This window comes from Gadus chalcogrammus, chromosome 9 (assembly GCF_026213295.1).
Source record: "Gadus chalcogrammus isolate NIFS_2021 chromosome 9, NIFS_Gcha_1.0, whole genome shotgun sequence".
Classification (NCBI taxonomy): domain Eukaryota; kingdom Metazoa; phylum Chordata; class Actinopteri; order Gadiformes; family Gadidae; genus Gadus; species Gadus chalcogrammus.
The window spans coordinates 7,120,773-7,141,344 of NC_079420.1; the positions used below are offsets into that span (position 1 = coordinate 7,120,773).

General features: G+C 46.7%; 2 protein-coding genes across 3 annotated transcripts in view; one reads left to right on the forward strand and one right to left on the reverse strand.

The window, feature by feature from the left end:
• Positions 1 to 2,401, forward strand: part of prickle1a (prickle homolog 1a) — a 30,774-nt gene extending 28,373 nt beyond the window's left edge. For both annotated transcript variants that reach the window (XM_056597931.1, XM_056597932.1), the window contains exon 8: positions 84 to 2,401. In XM_056597931.1, coding sequence (XP_056453906.1) covers positions 84 to 976 — 893 coding nt within the window. In that variant the 3' untranslated portion in view covers positions 977 to 2,401. The remainder of the gene's footprint in view (positions 1 to 83) is intronic.
• Positions 1,359 to 20,570, reverse strand: LOC130388574 (periphilin-1-like). Its single transcript, XM_056597937.1, has 11 exons — positions 20,393 to 20,570; positions 20,094 to 20,149; positions 19,839 to 19,912; positions 17,782 to 17,952; positions 17,239 to 17,303; positions 13,971 to 14,096; positions 12,901 to 13,079; positions 12,515 to 12,550; positions 9,496 to 9,572; positions 8,481 to 8,618; positions 1,359 to 2,382 (listed from the first exon to the last, which is right to left on the reverse strand). Coding segments are annotated over exons 2-11 (1,089 nt in total). The 5' UTR covers positions 20,095 to 20,149; positions 20,393 to 20,570; the 3' UTR covers positions 1,359 to 2,160.
• Positions 20,571 to 20,572: the final 2 nt, after the last annotated feature.

Below are 20,572 nucleotides of genomic sequence, written 5' to 3' on the forward strand. Positions count from 1 at the left end.
ATAACAATCGATACTCTTTCGAACAAAATCCGTAAAATGACCATGCTTTAATTCTCTTCCTTCCTTCCTTCCCTTTCTCTTAGGGGCCTCGGTGGATTGCGACGGCAAGGACGGCCCCTTGGTGTACACCTTCACAGAGCTGGAGACGGAAGACTGCGACAAATCCAGCAACATGGGGACCATGAACTCGTCCATGCTGCACAGGAGCGCCACCTCCCTGAAGAGCCTCGCGTCCGAGCAGGACGAGGCAGAGGACCACAGCCCGGCGGAGGAGGAAGAGGAGGTAGAGGTCCCGCTGGCAGAGGAACGGGCCCAGCTCCCTCAGCTGCCGGCCCTCAGGAGGGCCCGCTCCCAGAGCCGGCAGCAGCAAGTCAAGTTCTCAGACGACGTGGTGGACAACAGCCCCTACGAGCTGCAGGTCCGCCCGCCTCCCATGAGCGAACGGACCCGGCGCAGGGTGTACAACTTTGACGGGCAGGAGCAGGACGCCCAATCGGGCCGCCACCACCACCACCACAGCCACCACAGGAGACGCCGCAGCCGGAAGTCCCGCTCCGACAACGCGCTGAACCTGGTGCCCAAGGAGAGGGCCCTGGTGTACTACAGAGAGGACCACAAAGGCCGTGCCACCCCCGCACAGAGGGGCAGCCAGGACCTGTACGGCCTGCCCCCCAATGGACGCCCCAGTCCCCTGGCGAGGTCAGACTATGGCCTGGCGAAGGGCCCAGCGATGGAGAGGTTCTTGGGGTTGTGCAACGAGGACGACGACTGGTGCTCCACCTGCTCCTCTTCCTCCTCTGATTCCGAGGAAGAGGGCTTCTTCCTGGGTCAACCTATTCCCCAGCCCCGGCCCCTAAGACATTATTACACCGATGACCTGCCCAGCCCGGTGGCCAGCATGCCCTCCCCGCCCTACGGCCCAAGGACTAAATCCAGAAAAAAGGGACACAAGGGCAAGAACTGCATCATTTCATAGACTTGTCGTTAATGCTTCTCGTTTGAGGGAGTTCTCTGCCACTTTCCGCCATCTATCGTTGCCACTGATGAATTTGCTTAAACTGCCTCGTTACTTTTTGACTCGGTTACTGCTACGTTAATGAACAGCACTCACATTATTGATCCGTTGTATAAAAAGCAAAAGGTGAACATCCACGTTTCTTTCAAGCAAGTTTCCTTTCGAAGCATTACCAAAACTAGTCATCAGGGTCAAGGTAATTCAGCGCCATGCATATTTATGAGGCATAACTTAGCGGTCAGTCGAGATTGTTATTTAACATTACAGATATGAATGTAAATATTGTAGAGGTAATAAACAAAATGGCTATTTTTTATATCCCCCCCCCCATGTTTGAAGACCTGTTTTGTAGTCGAAAGGCAAAATTATGAAACAGCTGGCCCATTGCTATTTTTACATCACGGTGTTCAATACATAAATAAATATGGCCCATGCTCCTAATGTGTTGCTTCTGTAAAGGCTTGTGTATCTTTCCCCCCAGAAAAACTTTGTATGTAATATTAGAGCCTGGCTGTGGGGTCTATTTAAGGGTCATTTGTATTGTAAACAAATCAATGTAATCTGTACAAATGTACAAACTGGAATATAAGGCGAAGATTAATAATTGTAATAAAACTATATATATCATGACTTCAACCACGGTTTCCCATCAATCGAATGTCTGAAAGATTAAAGAAAACATACAAATAAATGTTACACAAATTTATTATCATTAATGACATCAATTGCTTTAACAAAGTTGCATCAAATAGCCCCTATATATAGGAGCTATTTGAGCTACATCTTAGATTCTTGCCTGTTCTGTTATAATATACAATTTTAATCTAGGCAATGTGAACAATATTCGCCATGACAGAAAGTCAGGGTCACTTCAACCGTGTTTGCTACAGAAGGGGTAAATCGAAAAAAAGGAATAGAATAACATACAAATAGGAATGTACATTGGCATAAAAATAAAACTGTTTGGTTTGCTTCACCCAAGAACATGATTTTTCTTGTGCCGCTTACTTATTATCTATGCACATAACAATAGAAAATGGCACCAAATATCAGTCTGTATTCCCTCCAGACTCCCCGCCTTACTCTTGACCTGACACACACGGAATGCACACGGTGTGTATGGTTGTGGGAGCACACGACGGTCCTCAGGCGGTGATCTGCGGAGGTGCGGGCGACCCCGCGGCCCTACCGCCGCTGCTCAGCTGGTCCAGCTCCTTGATGAAGTGCTTGAGGTCGTCCAGATAGCGCTGCTTGAGCTCCAGGAGGTTGGCCCTGAGCGGGGCCTGGAGGGCCTCCTCCAGGCTGGGCCTCTTCTCCACCAGCAGCTTCACCACCGTGCCGAACGTCCGGCACTCCCGCTCGTAGAGCTGTGGGCCGGACGCAGGGAGGGACGTATCACAACCATGGAACTGATGCAGTGGTATCGATGATACAGTAATACTGCCTGAATAAATACAAATGTATGCATGTGCTCATTTTATACATATTCTCTGAATCCAATATCATTAACATTGCCGGGTCTTTTTTAAGGCACACAAAGTAACCAAAGGATACCTCCATACAACAGTGACTGACAATCTGAATAAATAAAAAACACAAGCCCCTTTCAGACCATAATCTAAGAACACCCTGTGTGTGTGAGTGTGAGGGTGATTGTGAGTGTGTGTGCATGTATGTGTGTGTGTTTGTGCGCGTGTATGTGTATAAGTGTATTTGTGTGTGTGTGAACATGGGAACGATGCGTTCCACAAGCTGTGAACACACACCTCTCCAGATGCCTGCTCTCCATTCCAAACGCCTCCTCTGTGAACTTAGCGAACCCATTCCCGCCGAGGAGGCGGTTCCACCAAACAGGTGTTTGAATGCGTCGGTGTGTATGTGCGGTTGCGGTTGCGTGTCCGAGCTTGTGGCCGTACACAGCGGCGAGAGCGAGGCTGAGGAGGTGTCAGAGTGGTGTGTTTCGCCGCCGTGTTCTCCCACGCGACGTTACACCCAGATCCCAGGTCCTGCTCAATGCTTCGGGGTCTCTTCCCCCCCCCCCCCCCCCCCCCCCCCTTTTACTGCCTGAACAAAGTGGCTGTTAACCTCTGTATTATCGGCCCAGGTGCCAGACCACTAAACCTTTTTCACCTGCAGGGAGCACACAGGGGTGTGCTCCAGCCCTGCATTTGATGCTCGCTAGAGGTTAGGGTCAGGCCTGGCTTTCACACCGCCCAATCAGGAGGCCTCAGAGCCAGGGAGCCGTCTGGGAGGGCGGGGTCCTGAAGAGGTCACCTGTACCGTGGCTGAGGCCAGACTTAAAGACTATGTGTGGCAGGGGTGTTTGACGCACAGCCCAAAAGGTTCTGGGCTCAAACCCCAATGACCACAGCGCACGTCCGAGCGCAAACGCCCAAAGGCCCCGATGTGCGCTGTAAATGAAGTACTCACCATTAACAACAAAATCGGCGTGCTCGAAGTGCTGTTCAACTGACTACGACGTGTGGGCAGTTGTTTTGATGACGCCAGTCACGTTGCGACGAGATGCTCACAATCACGTGGTGTGACTGCGTCAATAGCGGTTTGGTTTTAAGTGTATCGGTTCTTAACCCCAACCTGCTCAATGATGACATGCATCGGCAAGGATGATGGTTACTGTAAGTGGCAGTTTTAGTAGCTTGGGATAATGTGTATTGACTTACATAATAGTAATAGGCAAGTGTCGACCAATGAATAATTGCTAAAAGGAGGAAATATTTTTTTTTTGCCCAACTAAAAAACAAATGGTCATATATTGTTGCAATTGAAGGACTCAATATTTCTTCACTTGTATCCTCTTTGACATGTCAAAGCTAACCATATAACATTATGACCTATAATTATGGATTCAATGACTAGGCGATAGTATTCCCACTATAAATATCCAGGTGACATTTCTTTTGCGGGACTACAATACAAGCAAACCTTAATACAATCTAAATAAACGCTTGCAAGTAATTCATTTATATATACTGATCAGAACTGAATCATTTAAGCTCAACCAACAATTCCCAGCCACTAAAGACAGTCTCAAAAAGCAGAAAGAAATACACACAAGGTTCAGGATGTGTCTGACCCCGAGTGCGAGAGGGACCAACAGCAGACAGAGGACTGGTCGGCTGCGGGCGCTGCCAGGGTCACACAGGGAGCTGAGGTTAACCACGGCCCGGCCTCATTCCCGTCAGGAGGACGGTAAAGTCGATGACTACATGGGTAGAGGAGGTGACCTGCGTGCATCTACCTCCGGACCCAGGCCTAACTCCTTATTATGTGCACTGGTTTCAAGTTCATTGACGGCCTCTGGGTTTGCTTACGCCGGGAAATGGAGTACGTGGGTATGACAGTGTTATATTAAAAGTACAGTCATTGATATTGTGTGGTTTGTTTCACTGCCGGGAAGACTCAAGAATCAACGTTGGACTCCCAATTGAAAGGTTCTGAGTTCAAACCCCAGTGTGTGTAGCTGAGGCATCCTGGAACAAGGCGCCCATCACCTACCGGTTCATTGGCATGTCTCGACAACAAAATCACTGTAAGACGCCTTTGATGAAAATCCCTGACTAAAAACCTAATCGAAGAACACCCCAAAATATTAATTAAATTAACTATGATGGAAACCGTAAAACCGTTAGAACCCGCTGACATTCTCTGTCTACAGCTGTGCAGATTCAAGGACTAGACAAAGGTAGATGAGAATCGGAATAAAAACACTCCAGCCTGCCATGCTCTCCCAAAGGGGGGGGGGGGGGATGAGTTGGTCTAAATTTCACTGCTCTAGCTGCCAATTAAATGTCAGAGAGTAAAAGAGAGAGGGCGAGAGAGAGACGTGGTCCCTCTGGCCTCCTTGGAAGTCTGAAGCCCTCTTGAATTCCCAACCTAGACCTTCTCTCCCCCTTCCTCCACTCTCCCCCCTCTCCCCTCCGACTCCCCCACCCAACCCTGCAACCCTGATGGCACCCCAGATGAACCAGCTCCAGCATGTTGATCTGTCTGACACACACACACACACACACACACACACACACACACACACACACACACACACACACACACACACACACACACACACACACACACACACACCTATCTGTTCCCTCCCGCATCCCTGAATCACCCTGACATTCCGCAGCGCGTCAGTCAGGAGGAGACAGAAGTGCGCCGGTCGAGACAGACAAAGAGACGCATTTATGTATCCAATGTCACGGCTCCTGGGATGAAACTCAAAACGAAACGGGAAAAACCGTGAAACCTGTTTAAGTGAGTAAGGATGCAACACTCGGCCTCCTCTGAGCCAGTCTGAGGCATCCAGCACCGCTGGTGAAATGGTTGTCTTTGTCTGGAGTTTATATCACAGTATTGCACCTGATAAAGGGGATTCAAATTTTCTTGCGTAACTATTTCTGTATTTACCATTCTGTCTGAATGCCACAAATAATTACCAATGGAAATAGCAGGATAAAAGCCTACATTGACCATGTGCTTCTGCTTGATTTGTCCGACAAGCAGCCAACCAAAACTGAAGCAAATCATTCTCATTTTTTGTAAGAAAACAAAGAAAAAGACGACCCAACATTGGTCTCACAAATACCTGAAAAAGTGATTCACAGGTCAACTAAAACAAAACAAAACCAAAAAACGGCAACGCCTTGCTGTTTCTCCCCAAGCCCGGGAGAAGGCGGGACATCGGAGAAACAAAACAAAAGCAAAGCAACACGCGGCGTTCTCACTCTCAGGGGGCGGGGCCGAGGGGGGCGTGACCCGCCGGGAGGACGCAAATAACCCCGGCGGTGGAAGATGTTTGGGCTGCGCCATCTCCTCCAACGTCTGGAGATGCTGCCGAGCGCGTCCGTGACCTCACACATAATGACAGCGTTGCGGCGGCGGCGACGACCGCGTAGCAGCTCACGACCCGTGTGGCCGAGCGAGCCCGGGGTCGGGTTTGTACCAGCGACTACGAGCGATTTGACTGGGACCCTTTTCCCAGTTCGAGTCCGAGTAACGAGGTGTCGTGGAAGAACGTGTGACTTTCCCTGCTGCGTCCAGTGAGAGTTGGAACGTTTGGTTTGGACGGAGGATGAGTGTAGCGCGAGGGGAATCTGTAACCGATTGCGAGGGGATAAACGAGACTAAAGTATGCCGTGTGCATACCGCTACCCACCCGCGCACACGCACACAACGCAAGCCGACAAACATGCCCACACACACTGAAGCACGTAGCGCTGATTGTGTTTGCCATCTTTCAAAACAAAGTCTCTGTAGCCTTTCTCAATCCACCGTTGGCAGCGACATTGATTACATTTTCACCTCATGTGCCCATAAACCGTTTATTTATTCTTTGAAGTCAGCAGGGGAGAGGGGCCTTGCAGCCCTAGGGTTTGGTGAATACCACTCCCGTGTCAGTTAAAAAACACAAGAAAAACAAAAACAGGAAGAATGCACTGGGGCTTGGTGTATGCGAGTCCTTGTGCGACTGTGTGTGTCCTCTTGTGTGTGTGTGTGTGGAATTTAAATGTCGACTACACGCAATTAGACTACGTATATTGTAAATTGCCATTACAGTGTGTGTCTGTGTCTCTGTGTGTGTGTGTGTGTGTGTGTGTGTGTGTGTGTGTGTGTGTGTGTGTGTGTGTGTGTGTGTGTGTGTGTGTGTGTGTGTGTGTGTGTAGGAAAGGCTGTGGGAAATTTTCGCCCCATGTGACTGCTGATCCATAGGCTGATCCCGGGGCTGATAGAGGGGGGCCACACACACGGGCCTGAAGCCCCAGAGATACAGCAACACTGGGGGTCCATGAGTGGGCAACCACCCAGATCGGATGTTTGTGGACTTACTAAATAACAGGGGAACAGACAAGAGATGTGTGTTTGTGAGCTGGGATATATAGTGGAGCAAGGAGGGGAGGGTCCGATAAAGATTACACACACACACAAACTTGAGTTCTGCTCAAATGAGTGGCTATGCAGGCAGGGGTCCGGCCTAACAAGGGAAGTGGGGTAATGAGTGAACGGCTGGTACACATTAGGGGATATTAAAAGAGCCATTTTAATCACTGAAGCTGCAAACCGGACCTCTCGACGGAGAGCGGGCTAATAGCTAAAATGGATCTGTTTCATTTGCGCTGATTGAAATAATGAATGGACTCTGTAAATCACTACCAGGCACTTAGCCAGGGCTGGGATAGCCACAGCCTCTGCAATAGCGTAATCAGCTTGCTTTTGTGTTTCGGTGTGCTTCTCTTTCTGCGTACGTTCACTTCCTCCGGCCTGACTCGCCTGGTACAGGTATCGAGTTTCCCTTCTGCCGGTCAACCTGAACCATCCTTCTCCCCGCTGATACGAATCAGGCCTCTCACCGCTCAGTGTGATTGCAGCCTTCAATACGTATACGTTCCCACTGTCAGGAGAAGACGTTCATATTCTGATTTTCACATCGCCCTCCAATAGCCCCATGGGTTGCTCTGGGTCAATGCTTCGTATTTGAGGTTGTGTTTCCTTTCCCAAAAAGAAAAGAAAAAAAGATGCATCCGAAAGCGGACATGTGATGCAGACGTCTGTCCGTCTCTCACTCCAGCAATACGCCGCTAAACCTCTCTCGACGCAAGGCTGCCTTCCAGGGATGTGATGGATCAGTGTGTGTGCGTGTGCGCGCGTGTGTGCGTGCGTGCGTGCGGTGTGGCCCTCGCCACACCACAACTGTATTCTGGTCGGGGGAACAGCACACTGAGCATAACGCACGCTGGTGCCAAGAGACGTAGGCCCTCGTTGGGTGGCCCCTCCTGGGCCCCGCGGGCCCGATTCTGCCCCGCTTTTAACGGGAAGAGATAAGTGGCACTGTAGCGGGCCGCGCTGCAGCGGTAGGGGTCGTCACACAATGTAATAGCACCGCCGGAGAGGAGGGAATCGCAACCTGTGGTTAATTAAGAGCGTTCTGCCAACTCATCCGCCCTCTCCACGGCAACGAGTCCACAGCCCAAATTAGGAGTTTGCATGAGGGAGCAGGCTGCCAGTGACTGCGTTTCATTGCTTTTGAGGCAACCATGTGAAAGGCAGGGGTTGTTGAGGATAAACTCGCTACTGGCAGATTTAGCGTCACATCACGTGTTGTCGTTTTTCTGATTTGTGTACCATAACGTGTCAAAAGGTTGGGAAAGGAAAGTATTTGGAATCATTGTAATAATGACTACTTCAGTCTGTAGTACTGATGCATTCAATTGAATACAGGAACGTTCTTTAGCAATAATGATAATAATAATAGCAGCAAAACGATTCCTCGCACAGCGCGTAAGAAGTACAAACCGGTAGCACCATGTTCAGGCAGCCATTGAGATTCAGAAGTAAAAGGTTGAATATAATGAAACCTCATTATGCCCTTCGTGCCGTGAAAAAGCCACCACTCTCTCACACTCCCAAACTCGATTCAGCAGGCCTTTCACAGAGCGAACACCCTTACCTCCTCGATCTCCAGAGCCTTGTTAGTGAGGGCCTGGGCCCGGCGGGCCTTCAGATCCTCCGTGGGGGCAGGGCTCGGCTCAGGGCTGGCGGACGGAGGAACCTCCGGCGGACCCACCACGGACACGGGGACGCTCTCCTGGCGAGGTCAAAGGTCGAGGGTTAGAGCTCAGGTCACAGGGTTTAGAAAACTGGTTCCGATTTCAAAGTGCAGGGCGAATGTTGTGAAGGAGCCCTGCCTTTGCCCTGTGAGGAGTTTAGTTTAGTTTCCTGTGTTTGCCGTGTGTTGGGATATGTCACACAGCAGCGCGTTGGAGTGTGTTTCGCGGTACTGACCCCCTGATCAAAAGGTTTCCCGGAGGCCAGTGAACCCTCAGGTCACACGAGTGCGCTAATCAGCAGGATTTATAATTGGTGGAGGGGAAAAGTAAAGTTCAATTACTTTAAGTTTTAAAGCCCATTGAAATTGCTTTCATCTCTGCACATTACGCATTCAAAGTAGCACTCGTGTAACTGCTTAAATCTAAACTGCAGAACGGGTCGATGCATGTTATTTTAGTCCAATAAGCACTTCTAGTTTCATGGACCGCTCGTGTCCCCTTTCCCCTGTGACTCCCATTCCCCTTTCCTTCCGCTGAAACGCTGGTCGTCACGCCCGGTAAGTCCCCCTTCCGATGTGACCATCTCCCACCACCACGGCCGGGCGGGTGCTGTTAATTCACCTCAACGTCCTGCGGTGGGCAGTAAAAACCCAATACATAGAACACAATCATCTGTAGCTAATTGTATTCACCACACCGAGCAAGAAGTGTTTCGGGGGGAGTTTTAATGGCGTTCCAGATCAATGATTTAAAGGCCCACCGTGTTATTCAGCCCCGGACAACTCCGGAGGACGAGAAGTTTTCCGGTCGGTTAAACCAAAATGGAGGCCGGTTTCATGTTTGCGACCCCCGAGTAGCTCATGTTATAGTAGTGCTTATCGTCTGTGTGTCCCCCCCACCCCCCCCGCCACCCACCTTGGTCACCGCTGAGCCGTGGGATGTTGTGTCGTCGGGCCCGCTGGAATTGTGTCTCGATGAGGCTCTGGACCTTTCTGAGGAAACACAGCCAGCACATACACAGGAAGAAAAACAAAATGGCTCAACAGAAATGTGGAGATATCGGAGCAAATGGACGTCGGGGAAATGTTGACAAATGTTCCTGACCGGCATTGTTTTATTTCGGGGGGGCCATAATGGAAACATTATAGGCGGCAGTAATCGAGTTTGTGCGTGAGCCATAGCTGTCAATCACTTGGTTTGGCGCAGCAGGGCCAGAAGGAAGACAAAATGCTACGGGCTGTTGGACAGCTAGAGAATGGTGCCTGCTGCCAAGTCGTGGTCTTAACCAGTGGTTCTCAAATGGGGATGCTCATATCCCGGAGGGGATACTCGGAAAAGAAAAATACAAACAGATTGAAAAAATGCAAATCCAAAAGACTACAGCACTCCAATATCAAATATAAATGGAGATACTGCATCCAACACAACTAAAATCAGGCCCATATTTCTCATTAAAAGGCGATTATTGGTGTACTAAAGTTGAGTGTTAAATGTCTAGCAGATAACACACACACAGATATTTCTATAGACGTTTTAGGAAAAAATAACCTTTACTTTGCAATTAAACAATGGATAAAAAAAACACTTAAACCTGGATTAGCCAACACATACACTGAGGAAATTTGCAGCCAGCTGCTCAGAACTCACACTGCGAGGCATATACGGTCGGCCCATATGTAGAACCCTGGACATGCTGGGTTGTTACGCTACTAGCACTCAGTCATAGAGATGGCTAGTTCCCAATGCATGGACTGTGTTTGTGGTGACAATATGCCAAACTAGGTCCTTTACCTGTCATACTAGCTAAGTCAAGTGAGAGCCGAATGAACACCACCAATAGTAAAGTCTGTTTATTTGATTTCAGCCATATGGGGGTGTGTTTAAAACTGTTTGGCAGTTCATAGTGACTTTTTCATCTTCAGAAAGATAAAACCACCATCGTGAAGGGGGAAAATGACTTGCACTCAACAAACAGTGAAAGAGTTATCAAAAGATTTCAAAACATCCTTCTACAGTGAGAAAGACGATATTACCAATACCACGGTAGCTGCCAACAGCCATTAAGAACAGCGGGGGAGAAGTTTTTGAAACTGTACTCACCCTCTACTTTAGATATGATATAAGAACATTCTAGAAATAAGACATTCTGACCACATAATGACAGATGAAATATCATCATATCTGCATTGGTACTATTTTAGTGATCCAAACCATTTGGTATCAATACATATTGTTCACCTGGACAATAAAGTGCATTATTCATCAGCTCCAGAGTACCCAATTGGTTGGTTCTTTGGTATGTGGTCCACTATCAAAGAGATGTTTTAACTAGAGCTTGGTGTGTATGGTGATGGGTCCCATGTTCAGCGGCCTTTGATGTTTGGCCCTAATTAGTGTTGCAGATGAATGGGTGGAGGTGGAGGGGAGGGACAACTCTTTTGTAGCGCTTTTTTATTGCATCTTCCAAGGGGATGGAGGACATAAACTATTCAGTGTGGTGCTCAGAAGCCTCCACCTGCAACCCTCAGAGTGCAAGCCTTCACGACATCGGCTCGGCATTAACCCAAGACATACTGACCCATCTGCGCCCATGTGTTTCTACGTAGGTCACTGGTTCAAGGGCTTGTGAAAAGACTGAAAACCCCACAAAAATGGGTACAATTACAGGCCTGCACACATGGTTTCAAACCCATCTGTTAAGGCAGGGCACAAACGACTTAGTCACCGAGGTCAACCTGTGGATCTGAAGGCGACACACCTCAATAAAAACCAGAGCTTCTCCTTCTCCCAGTGTTGAACCTCGGTGTGGCGTTTATTAACATCTTAAAATGGGGGCCAAGCACACCTCAGCGCCCTGGCCCCCACCCCACCTCCCAAAACAGATGCTTCATCAGCAGCACCACCGTTCCTACAGGCCTGAGGATCCATGAATGAAGCCATTCAGTCTCGCCGAAACACAGGCGTGAAGAGAGTGGGAAAAACACTCATGCCGGAACCAATAAGTATGAATGTAGGTACCTGCTTTTGCTGAGAGCCTGATGATATTTGTACGACATGGTAGTACATAAAACATAGAAGTTCGTAAACCCTGGAAACGCAAGGTCGCAGCATAATGTCCTCTGTTATATTGCGAACATAGGAATCAAAATTATTGTGTTGGCATAATGATTTTTGGTCATTGTCAAGTTACTTCTTTGAAATGATTTGACAAGATGGGGAGACAATTGTTGCATTTCAAACTGCCACAGCTATTCTCTTGATTCCTCTCAACATGGTGGATAAGCGCCAACAGAACATGATGCTAACTGATGTACAAGCCCTTTTCAGAAACCTAAGATGCCTTCACATCACATTGTATTAAAAGATGAGTGTATTAAATGAGAAATCCAGTGTAAAATGGATCTGGGATATGTTTTGATTGATAACGAGTTGGAATGTTCGTTGGGAGGCAAAAAAGCTTGTATAGACGCATTCTTAAATTGGCTGTTTTTAGCCGATTCTACGACGCCATCTTGTTTTTAAGACTCGATAAGTGGATTGGCGAACACAGAGCTTGCCTGTTGATGACGGATGTCACAATCTCTGTGTTGGTCAATCTACTTATCGAGTCAGTAGTCGACGGGTGAACTACTGATGGTATTGTTTGTATAAAATGTCCTTTTTAATAAACAATCTGTACACTTACAAAGTTATCAATGCCTGTTTTTATATGTTAAGACCCTTATTATGCTACCAAAGTGTCGGGCTACTTCTAGCCTTTTAAGTGGTTTAAAATAGCGATTTCGTTGTTTTTTTTGATAGAATCGGCTGAAAATAGCCAACTGAAGAATGCGTCTATACGCGCTATTTGCTCCAAAATGAACATTCCAACTCGTTATCATACCAAACATATCCCAAATCCATTTTACACCGGATTTCTCCTTTGACAACTTACCAGAGGTCCAGTAGTGACCATTGTCTTGTTCTTTCCCTGCAAAAACACAATCACAGTCATTCTCCATCGCACACAACAATACGGATAGTTAATGTATTAATTATTAATCCCTATAAGGGATAAGTGGGCCGACACACACAGTGTAGTCGGTTGTAGAAACCAGCCATTTTTTACAATACATGTACCGTACATAATAAATGACATTTGATGGATGCTTTCATCCAAAACGTGCAATACATGAGTGCATGCATTCTTAGCGTGGGCAGGAAAGACGGGAACCGAAAGCTAACTCTGACAGTGTTAATACCATTGAGCAGTAGTTCTAACTAAGCTACACAGGACACAGAACAAACGGTGTGATTTTTTCATTAAAAGGTAGGACCTACTTCTTTGCTGGAGCTGCTGGTAGGTGTAGGAGTTCTCCCGGTCCGGGGAGAAGCTTCTGCCTCGGCCTTCGAACCCTGCGTGTGAGGCAGGCAGGGCTGCATGGGGGTCCCTCCTCACAGGCGATCGCCCCCGGAGAGGATGACGCGAGTCCCGTCTCTTGCAGCCGTCATTGTCCTGGCTGGAGGGAAAACGTGTTTTAGCTGAGGCAGACGACATACACGGGATGGTGGAATCAAGTAGAAATGGAACAGTTGTGCCGAGATCACAATATACCTGGTTATGATTTACCATTTACGTTTGTATCTCAAAGACGTGAAGCATACATTTGTTTTAGAATATCAGGATTCTCAGCCTTTCAGAGCCATCTTCTGCGGTATAGGTATATTTAGGCTCGAAGCCTTATGCAGTATGTCTGTAAGTCATAAGGTATTGCTTTCTATTGCAAGCCCAACTGTTCTTATTGTTTTAGGTATTTGACAAAACTTTTTTACATATTCTTTTGTATTATTTAATTAACTGCTGCTTCACTATTGATACAATTAAGTGAACATTAATGCTTTCAATTTAAATAGAGTGTGCTACTTTATGAACCGTGTGTGTATTTCATGCAGGAAGAGAAAGACATTGCAGAGTGAATAATGGATTCATCTAAAAGGGTCATTCTGCTTTCAAGTGGAACCCAAAATATGTAAAAAGTGGCAGACTTATAGGGCCGTCTTCCAAGAAAGGAGGTCCAATTTCAAGCATGGAAGGCTAAATAACAAAAAGACCCGACACTGTCTGTTGGGAGCATGAGAATCCACCCTTAAACCAGATACAGGGTTAGATACATTATTATATTTTATTATTAAGTAGCAGTCCTATCTTAACGAGCGACGCTTCCAGTCAGGCTGCAGACATTAGGGTTGTAACGCAGTACATTTCCGTCTGGTCAACCAATCCCACAACCATCTATTGCTTTGTTAAAAAAAAGTGCATCATAACGTGGTCCGAATAAACGTGACCACGACAAAGGCGGTTCAAAAGTTAGTGTGATAATAAATAATCCCCCGCAAAAAGCAGGACGTACCCCCGGTTGGCGTATGGAAAGGAGGGCTGGACGACCCGAGACCCCCGGCCATGGCGTGGCCCCGTCGGATCGGTCGGCCTCCCCCGGGTCTTCCGTCCCAGATCGGGGGAGGTTCTTCCGCGGTTCCTGGGGTTGGACCAGATCAGACAGACACATGATCACTCGGTTCAGTTTAGACACCGCTTTAAAATCAGCTACAGGCATGGTAACGGTTATGGACAGCATTAAAAGGAGAACAACAACACATAGAATAATTATGAAACCACTGACTCGACATCAAAGTTGGGTGCTTCAACCGCTGTGTTCACTCCATCAGAGAAAGGGTATTGATGTAATGGCCGGTTGTGTGGGCACACAATCACAGAGAGACTAGAGGGGTACTTTAACTTACAATTCAGCAATCAACTGAGTGGATACCAACATGCAATTTCAATTTCAAATCATGGAATATGCAAAAAGACAAATCAACAATGGTGGCTGATTATGGTTTGTTGATCACTCAGCTGTAGTCTTAATTGATCAAATATAAACGTATAGCTTTGAACATTTTAATGAGACCACTTGCATATTAAATACTTTCCCGTCAAGTCCGTTGAACTTTGCGCTTAAGCCCTCGGTTGCGACCTGCTCACGGTTAAATATTCAAACGCCCCAACCCTGTGATACCTCAGTAACAAGCTGGAGAGTAGCAGAGGTATAAATGAACCAGCAGCACCTGGTCCTGTTGACCTACCCCTGAACCTGCACCACATCCCCAAACAAAGAACAGGCCTAACTAGACCTCAACCTTTTATGACTTATGGCCTGTTTGAAGTAGCCAGCGCTCTGCTCTGCATTTAGCAGGAGAAACTTAATTGCCATTGTTGCATTGCTGCAGCACTCCTGTAAAACCAACACCACAGCGCTATTGACGAAGGAAAACTCAAACAAAAACAGACGCGTCGATATAGGATAAACTAAAGGGTGGTCTTATTCTGAGGAGAACCGTTACAGAGCCAGTCCTTAGCTTCAGGCAAACTACAGGGTGCTTTCCTTAAGACAACAATTAAAACCGTAAAATACAGATTACTTTAAATTGTGAAGCTCGATCTCAAGAAAACCAACAAAAAAAAACGGAAACATTCGGTCAGTCCCTAATCTCAGTCATACTATTTTGTAGCATAACTATGAGAGAAACTAAAGATACCCAGTGTGCTTCTATCAGTGCCGGCCATACAGGCGGTAGCGTGGATAATTAATTGAGGAGGGCCGGGTTATGAAAACACTTCGCGGGACACAGCTTTGTCTGGCAAAGGGTTGCTTTGATGGTTCAAAGAGGAACTCCTTGTTGCACTTATGGCAACCCCCCCCCCCCATACACTCATTATCTATCGTTTCTCCTTTAATGGCTGGAACCCCCCCCCCCAGAACAAAAAAACACACACATACTTTTATTAACGAGAGGCTTATGATAGGACACTTTTTTGTGCATTAGTGTGTAGCAGTTACTCTAAGCACACTACGGCCAAGAGAACAGCGTTTTCCCGCTAGGACGATGCGTTAACCTTTCGCCACTGGGCCGCGTCGCCCGATGAAAAGTCTGAGATGCCGTTGGAAACGAGCTGACCTTTGCCGCCCGGACCCCGAGTCCGGGGCCCTGGCTGAGGCGTGACGGTGCCGCTCTCAAACGCACCGTGCAGAGGTCAGGTTCGACCAATTGACCGACCGTAAATCTGGGGGGCGCTGGCAGACAGAGGAGCATGGGCCAGCTTCAGCCCTGTGACACAGGGCTGTTGTAGAGGGTTTAGCTCGGGGGCATCAATGTCTCTCCGAGAAGCGGCCGTCCCCATAACAATGTAGCACACATTCAGAATGCACCCATTGCTCAGGCTGATTGTCTCAACGTTTTATTGGTGTCGTTTGCCGTCTTAAACATGCACATGGTGCTACCCCTGCATCGGTGAAGGGAGGGATAAGGGCATTTTAATAATGGTCAATAAAGTTTATAAATGCGTTCCTCCAAACTCTCTCTCTTTGCACATCCAATTCAGAATAAAATTCCAAGGATGCATAAGTAGTTCATTAACCGAAGCACACATCGGATATGTAAAATCTCTCTGTCGATACCAGGGGGATACTCATCTAACAGCACTAACCAAAAACCATTCACTTGCATAATCTATAGCAAAGCTTAAGCAGAGATGGAGGTGCCATGCAACGTGGACATTATGGTTCGAACTCAGAATCATTTTGGAGGGGGCTATTCCCCATTTTTCAAGGGATTGCCATTTAAGTGATCAAACAGAGACATGTAGTGATAGAAGAGAAAAAAGGCTTGGTGGAGATCCTTAGGTGTGTGTGAGAGCGATCCAACTGGTTTCCCTGTGTGTGTGTGTGTGTGTGTGTGTGTGTGTGTGTGTGTGTGTGTGTGTGTGTGTGTGTGTGTGTGTGTGTGTGTGTGTGTGTGTGTGTGTGTGTGTGTGTGTGTGTGTGTGGGTGTCTCTCTCGGGGGGGGGGGGGGGGGGTTGGTTCTTTGGCCCAGAGAGTCCAGACAGTGCAGTCCTTTGTGTCCTGTTTGGGCTCCTGGTAGCAGAGTGTGGTGGTGTCGGGCGGTGCATGGACTCTTGATCCATGAACTATTGCCACCTCAAACTGTCTGGGGCAAGATGGCCATCTGAGAGGTATGTGTGTTAGAGACCCCAAATTGAGCTGCCCTGTGTGAGGGGGCCACGCCTCGACCAAAACCAAGGACTGCTTTAGTTTAGAGTTTAGAAAAGTTTAACAATGATTGATATTTTCTCATGCCCCTCTCTCATGACTGAAGTATTTGTATTACCAGAGCAATTATAATGCTGTTTTTGAGTTTCGAATGAATGTGCAGTAACGACATTCCATTGCTTTTCTATAGAGGTTAATACTAATGTGCTCATTCCTCATTACCAAATGTGTTAATAGGATGCTGCTCCTTGTCTTTCAGTACGCAGGTCATATTTACCAAAATAATTATTCAACTCAACCCGGTAAAAAACAGTCCTCTACCACCTCCTTGTGGCACGTTTGAATATTACACGTACAGTGTAATAACGATATATATATATATATATATACACACACACACACACACACACACATATATATACACACACATATACATACACACACACACACATACATACATACATAACATTATTATACTGTGCGTATATATACACATATATACAAAACATTTGGAATTCAAAAAAGGACGCTACAACACACACGATAAATACAAATAATCTGTTTAAATTACCTTATCTCAACCTGCCGCCTTAATTGAGTGTCATCTCTGGTTTCACCGCAATAGTAAGCCTGAACCTAGACCCGAGCAAACAAACATAAAACGATATGTATAAAAGATAAGTTGTGGTATTATGCACCGTTGCTTTAAATGTGACACTCTGGAAACCCATCGATAACAGCAGCATAAAACTGAAGTGCATGATCATATCTTACTTTCTTAACGGACCCATATTATACCAGCAGGTGTGAGTGTAATTAGCCGTTACAAGCCGTTTTGAAAATCTGCCTCTTCTTACATAACAAGTGGGCGTGTCCACCTAGATGTGTGCTGGATATATCAGCAGACTACCCAGTGGACTGTAGCTAATGTTGCTCATCTATCCGTCATACATCTAGGTGGACCCGCTCACTTGTGATTTCAGAAGAGGCAGATTTTCAAAACGGCTTGTAATGGCTAATCGCACTCACACCAGGTGGTATAATACGTCACCTTTTTGTGAACTGCTTCTTGAGCTTTCTAATATTAACGACGGTAAAGTCAAGGTGGCCGTACCTCCTGTGGGGGTGGGGTGGCTTTCCTGTGGAAGCTGAGGAAGCCCTTGTCTTCGTCTGTGTATCGGTCCTTGCTCCAGTCAGGGGCGAAGCCGTCCTGGCTGTAGTCCACCTCTGGGCGGGGCACCGTGGTCCTTCTCTCCACGATGTTCACCACTCTCTGGAATGTCACCTGGAGGCACCGCAGCCATGATGTGAAAGAACATATTATGGGATGTTACAGATGCCTCGGACACCAGCCTCCCGAGTTGCAAGAGGGAAATCTCCCAGCTTTCTTGAGGCATTTCACGGAGGCAAGCCCCCTTTTGGTCGGTCCCCCTCGGAATTCTGAGAGTATACCGAGTTCAGTGAGGCGACTCGACGACAAAAATGGCTCCGCCCATAAAGAGATTTATTTGGTTTGTATTTGTACCACGTTGGCCAATTTATTGTCGATTTTAAATGCTCTTACACACTTGATTACATTGTTACTTTATTCCGGTCACCAATTTATGTATTACATGGTCGTGATGTGCGTGCAATACAATGTAAAATTGCTCGAAAATTGTGTGGTTTTCGAGGTGGTATGCTAAAGAGGCTAATGTAGTTAACAATAACAATGACTAGCCAATGACATGACAAAATCACAAAGACGAACGGGAACGCTATAAATGCTACGAGACAAGGTACGTCACAAGTGCAACTCGGAAGGCTGGTATCCGAGGCATCTGGAACACACATTATACCATCAGGTGCGAGTGTGATTAGCCATTACAAGCCGTTTTTAGAATCTGCATCTTCTGACATCACAAGTGGGCGTGTCCACCTAGATGGATGTTGGATAGATGAGCAACGTTTGCTACAGTCCACTGGGTAGTCTGCTAGACTGATATATCCAGCATACGTCTAGGCAGACATGCCCACTTGTGATGTCAGAAGAGGCCGATTTTCAAAATGGCTTGTAATGGCTAATCACACTCACACCTGGTGGTATAATATGTAAATTGCTGTGTTCTTTCAGAAAGTCGCCGAGTCAGGGTCGCTTTTAACTCACTTTATTTGGTAAAGGTTTGGTATGATATCTACGAAGCAAAAGTAGAGGAATTGTATAGGCATGCATGGAGATACTCTTAGCTGGGCATCCGTTGATGCCCTGCCTGGCTACGTGTTGTGACTTTAATAATGGTCAGGAGTGGCCTTCGTAATGTGCTCTGTTTGGCTAAGCATGGTGCTGAGCTCCCACCTCCTGGATACCAGTATGTGTGCTTGTCCCTTGTGGCTATGTGCGGGGAATTATGCTTGTTTTTGTGGCCTCGAGCATCTGGGAATCTCAGACACCTGGCCTTCTGGTATCTCTAGAATTGATACGTGAATGAATGGCTCCTAACATGAGCCGGACGCCTCCCTAGTCACCAAGGACATATCTGGCCTTTCAATAATATAACATTTGGGTATGGGGAATCGAACCCCTTACCATGGTGATTATCATGACATGCACTACCAGTTGAGCAGGCAGAGCACTGAAGCTGTCTCACTTTACAGCAATAGACGATAGTAACGATGGTATTATTATAACCAAGTCTTGCTCAATAAGAAGTCTCGCTCTGACTATGCAGGAAGACAATGATGTTAACGTGAGTGAGAGTTGGAGAGAGGAGTGCCGGCAAGAGTTTAATGTTTTGGACAACAGAAAGCGTGGCAGAGTGTTAGCTTAACGATTGGGTGAAGGAGGGCGGAGGCATCAAGAATAGGGAAACCTCCACAATTTTCTTTTATTAATCTGTTGGGATCCTGTCTATTTATAACAGCAAAATGAGCCGATCAGTGGCAAAAATAGGCACACTGAACCTGTTTTGCGCCTGCTAGCGCTGAAGTGCTCTTGCTCAATTCTGGTCGAATGTCAAAAATTGTTTTTCACATAAGTCGGTGCACAGAAAATAGGTAAGAGGTTTAACATCCCCAGCTTATAATGTGCAAATATCTTCAGAATGTTTATCAAGTCATGCCTCCATGCATATAAATAAGACAACTCTTTCTTTAGCAGTGCTGGTTTCGATAAGCAATGTGGACTTCCCTTACCTCTCTTGTATCCGTTTGCATGAAGCAGTCATCATAGGCCTCTTTGATAGATTTTTGACCGCGATGATATGCCACTGAAAAATGAATGGTTCAATAGGAACAAAAATGCTGATGAGCCAATAACATACAGCAGTTTATTTTGGTTTAATATATATTTGTTTCAAACTTTCAACCGAGGTTAGTTCAGCAAAAGTGAAATGGGAGGCAAAAATCTGAACAGATATGTTGCAGAGGGGAGGGGGAATAGTCACTCACTTCTTTCCCTGTGCGCTGTAGAGAAATACCAGAGTAGAAGGGTCAAATGAAGGGTCCTATGAAACAAAATACAACCAAAACAATTATAAATCATAATCAAACAGATGGCGGGATCCATTTAGTCAAAGAAATGTGTACAGACACCTTTGAACCCACATCAGTGTGAAAAGTTATAGAGTGGAGTTGTCCGTACAAGGGACACATTTCACCAAGTAACTTTAGGCCTATTTGACGATAATTAAAGGAGGAAACAAGTTCACAGTATCATGCACCATAAACACAACAACAGGGTATCTTACCAATCACGTCTCAAGCCTCACGTCATAACCATGGTTGGGGAATGCATTTTACTAGTTATTTTTTTAGCAACACTGTAGTTACTGGTTGCTAGAAAACATGGAAATAAAAAATTAACAACAGACTGCAGCCAGTCGCATGGAATAACAATAGTAGGTTCTTCTTCGCTGGTCCATTTACCT

Coding starts and splice junctions, on each gene's coding strand:
- LOC130388574 (XM_056597937.1), bottom strand. Junction 13,080..13,970: donor TTTCCATACGCCAACCGGGG/GTACGTCCTGCT, acceptor TTTTCCCTCCAG/CCAGGACAATGACGGCTGCA. Junction 2,383..8,480: donor AGGCTCTGGAGATCGAGGAG/GTAAGGGTGTTC, acceptor TCCGGCCCACAG/CTCTACGAGCGGGAGTGCCG.